Here is a 4,174-nt window from a genome sequence, read left to right as displayed (position 1 = left end):
TAATTTCTTGGCTGCAGTCCCCATCTGAGGTGGGGCATTAGGCATAGATCTCTTTTTAAAAAAAAGTTTCATTTTTTAAATATTAGCAGAATGCTTGGGCAGCATGAGTCTGGAGAAAGGTTTATGGCTTAACGATAACTGTTTGCAAAACTGGAAAAAAAGAGGCACTGTCTGTTATTGTGCTCTCTCTTGCACATAAAAACACAGATTAGTTCCCCGGTTCAACCCTCTGACATCCCAATAAAGAGTGCAAGCATAACATCTCAGAATAAAAGGCTTTCTCGGGGATGAGTTCAAACAAGTGAGATGGGATGCTTTGCAAAATTCAGGCTCCTGTGAAATGACTTGGTTCAGCCAGACTGAATGATTGCCGTGTCACATATTACACACGTGTGCAGTTATTGCATGCATGGCTTGTAGCAACATGACCTAAAGCTTCAGCCTGCAGGTTGGTGTGGATTAGCTGAAACTGGGTGCCTAAGTCCAATGATGGCAGCATTGGCCAACACTTTGCTGTAATCAAGGAAGTCCTTGTCTGTGGAGACTCTCAGTCATCCAAGGTCCCAAATGTGCTTTTTCAAGAGGCCACTGGACTTCCTTGTTTTTTGTTCGAAGACGTTTCGCTTCTCATCCAAGAGAAGCTTCTTCAGGTTCTGACTGAATGGTGGGGGAATGGAAGGCTTTATACTCCTTGCAGACAGCTGGTCCTTTGCCTTCTTTTACAGGGTCTTTGAGGCCACCTGGAGGTTTACCTGCATCCTCAGGGTCACCTGAGTGGTGCAAATGGGTGTGGATCCTTCTTGGAACTCCTGAAAGGACCATGTTGTAGACTGGAGATAGATTGTGTCTTGTCCCTCCCCCTCTGTTGAGGGAGGGCTGTTCAGTTTTGACATAGAGGGCCTCTTTGACCCCTCTTTCAAACCAGAGGTCCTCTCTGTCCAAAATGTGGACTTTGCTGTCTTCAAAAGAGCTGCCTTTGTCTTTTAAAAGACATCCAATCAGAGCTGAAGAAGCTTCTTGGATGAGAAGCGAAACGTCTTCAAAGAAAAACAAGAAAGTCCAGTGGCCTCTTGAAAACAGCACCTTTGGGACAAGGAAGTCATTTTTGTTCTATTGGTGCTTGTTACGTTGGCTGACTGGTCATTAGTAAACTTGCACTCTTAGAAATAAATACTTTTCGTTTCCTTGGTTTTTTTCCCCTCAGTTTCCATACTTTTTTTATTTTTGAGAGGTCTATACATGGACAAGCTTGGAAGTTTGGAAACATTTGGGAACTGTTTGGGGCGAGATACGAAGGATAAAAATGGCAAGAGGAGGCTCTTGGGACAAACAACTCACTCCCCTTCCTGAAACCCTGTCATTTGATAAACCAGGTTTGACAATCTGATTGTGAAGATGCTGGAAGCCATAGCCCAGTGATGGCGAACCTTTTAGAGACCGAGTGCCCAAACTGCAACCCAAAACCCACTTATGTGGGCGTGGCCCATTGGGTGGGTGTGACCATTTGGGTGGGCGTGGCCCATTGGGTGGGCGTGGCTGCAGTGATAATGGCAGACTGGGTGGGACTGAAAAGTTCAATCAATCAATTCCAACTTTGCAAGATCTTTTTTTTCCCCGCGAGAAGTTGAAATTGACTGATTGACTGAACCTTTTTTTTTTTTGCACACAGCGACGGAGGCCTAAAGCGAAAAGGTTTTATAAAACCCAGCTGAAGGCCTAGGACTGGGGCGATGGTGCGCGTGCCCACGGAGAGGGCTCTGAGTGCCGCCTCTGGCACCCGTGCCATAGGTTCGCCACCACTGATCTATGAAATGCTCTCACTGAGTGTTTTTCTTATTTCAGTCATCTTCTCTCTCTGTGTTCTTCTTAACTTTTTGCTGAACATCTACAGATGTTCTGGGTGCTTAGTCTTGTCTTTCCTGTAGGCTTCAGGCCAGCGGATTCACTTCAGGAAGCTGTAGGTTGCGTGGTCTTCAGCTGCAGATGGCATTTTGTGTTATTTTTGCGATTGGGCAGGAGACAGACTGTCCAGATGTGTCTGTGTTGTCAGCATTTTGTCCAGCCTGCAAAGTTAATCTTCGCGGCTTTGTGCTCACTGTGAGGATGTACTCTGGCGCTTGCTGACCATTCTCTGAAGCCACCATCCCATGAAATTGCTTTGGGTTTGTGCTCTGACTTGACTCCTAATTGGCAAATCCCACCGCGAGGTCTCTAGCCGGCGATTATAGCTGCCCCAAACGTTTTCTTTGTTGGGACTATCGGAGCCAACTCAGCAGATTCGCTGCCCCCTCCGGCCGATGGCTGCACCCCGTGACCTTCTGGCCTCAGGAAGGTCACACTTCCTGTCCATCATCTGAGATTCAGTTTTGATCCCCAAGGGATAAAGAAAGGAAGGCTTCCATCTGCTAATTTCCTTCTGTTGGCTCGTGGGGTTCACTCAGGAACACGATGACAGTTTGATCATAGTATCTTCTTTTCACTTGAATTTTATTCTATGATAGCTATGATAAATGTCTTATCGAGGTTCTCAAGTCATCCAGGTCGTGGTTGTCCCAAAGGTGCTGTTTTCAAGAGGCCACTGGACTTCCTTGTTTTTCTTTGAAGACCATCCAAGAAGCTTCTTCAGAACTGAAGAGAGAGAGAAGGTCCCCAAAGATGGGCTCCAGTCCAAAAGCTTGGAAGACAAAACCTTTGGACTCGGTGACCGACTCAGATTGGATCTGCAGAACTGAAGAAGCTTCTTGGATGAGAAGCAAAATGTTTTCAAAGAGGAAACCAAGGAAGTCCAGTTGCTTTTTGGAAAAGCACCTTTGGGACAACCTTGACCTGGAGGACGGAGAATCTCCACAGACATTTGGCTTTTCAAGTGGCCTGTGGTGCATTCTCTGAAGCTGCTCTTCTCATCTTCATCCTAGGCTTAATTGTGCCCATGGAGAAGTCCTTTTACCCTAGGATGGGTAACGTGTAGTCCTCCAAACCCACATCATCCTTCAGTTTTGATTTTGCTGCTAAGGCCTTCGTCTTCTTTTTGTACCATATCCGTTATCGGACGTTGGCGATCATGTTGGTGATCCTGTTTTTATCAGCAGCCGCACGAAAAAGTGCTGCTGAGTTTTGTCCAAACCAGTCCCTTAGATTTTGAAGCCACGATGTTCTTCTTCTGCCTGGACCTCGTTGGCCTTCAACCTTTCCCTGGAGGATTAAATGGAGTATGCTGTATTTTTCTGGGTGTCGCATCACATGTCCGAAATATTCTAATTTTCATTTTTTAATTGTTTTGATGATTTCCCTCGGCTTTCCCAGGTGGCTTATCACCTCCTCACCTGCTAAGGCCTAGAGGCCCCAACCTTTTGGGCACCAGGGACTGGTTCCATGGAGAGAGGGTTTTCCGCGAACCGGAGGGGGCCTGGTTTCATGTACTGCCTGCATCTCATGGATGGGGCTTTGCTTGTTTGTGTGGATCGACTGCTGGCGTGCTGCGGCCCGGTACTGGTCCACGGACCGGGGGTTGGGGACCCTTGTGCTAAGGACTGCTGAGAACTGCTGTTCAATTCAAGTTAGGAGGCCATCCCTGATAGGAAGCTGGTGGAGATAAGACCCCCTAACTCAGTAGCTGAAGACCCACCGTCTTTCTCAGCTGACGACTCTGATTCTGCTTTGTATTTGCAGTGGCGCCTTATTGGACCCATCCTATCAGAATGGAAAAGAAGCTTTTGGCAGTGCCGGCTGCCAATACTGTCCGTTTCCGGTGCCCGTCAGCTGGCAAGCCGCTTCCTTCCATATCCTGGCTGAAAAATGACAAAGAATTCAAAGGGGAGCACCGTATTGGAGGCATTAAAGTAGGTCCTCGTTCGTGGGTGGCCTTTGGTGACCACCCATCTTGCTTGCTCATCGCCAGAGCTGGCCTTGGTTTTTCTCGGATGGAATTTAGGCCTCTTAGGATAAATAAGTGTAACCCGCCCCCTATTTGCATATTGAAACTCAGTAGGCTGATGAGTTGCTTTGAGGCTATTCTTGAAATGCACCAGATGCTTTAGAAACTTGTAAATTGGACCCAGAGGTTACACCAGCAATAAGTGTAGAATGTTGATGTAGAAAGAAGGTGATCTATTTAGTGAGCCTATATGTGGGTGGATGGATGGAGAGAGAGAAAGGGAAAGAGGGAGGGAGGGAG

General features: G+C 47.1%; 1 protein-coding gene across 1 annotated transcript in view; it reads left to right on the top strand.

Annotated features, from left to right (window-relative positions):
• FGFR3 (fibroblast growth factor receptor 3) overlaps window positions 1-4,174 on the top strand; it is a gene marked incomplete at its 3' end in the record, with an annotated part of 39,078 nt that overhangs the window by 31,900 nt on the left and 3,004 nt on the right. The window contains exon 3 of the mRNA XM_015820436.1: window positions 3,670-3,839. Within this exon, the coding sequence (XP_015675922.1) occupies window positions 3,670-3,839 (170 nt within the window). The remainder of the gene's footprint in view (window positions 1-3,669; window positions 3,840-4,174) is intronic.

The sequence above is a fragment of the Protobothrops mucrosquamatus genome, unplaced genomic scaffold (genome assembly GCF_001527695.2).
Source record: "Protobothrops mucrosquamatus isolate PMUCROS unplaced genomic scaffold, P.Mucros_1.0 scaffold1130, whole genome shotgun sequence".
Classification (NCBI taxonomy): domain Eukaryota; kingdom Metazoa; phylum Chordata; class Lepidosauria; order Squamata; family Viperidae; genus Protobothrops; species Protobothrops mucrosquamatus.
The sequence above is the reverse complement of the archived record's forward strand: the minus strand, read 5'-3'. Positions and strand labels throughout refer to the sequence as shown.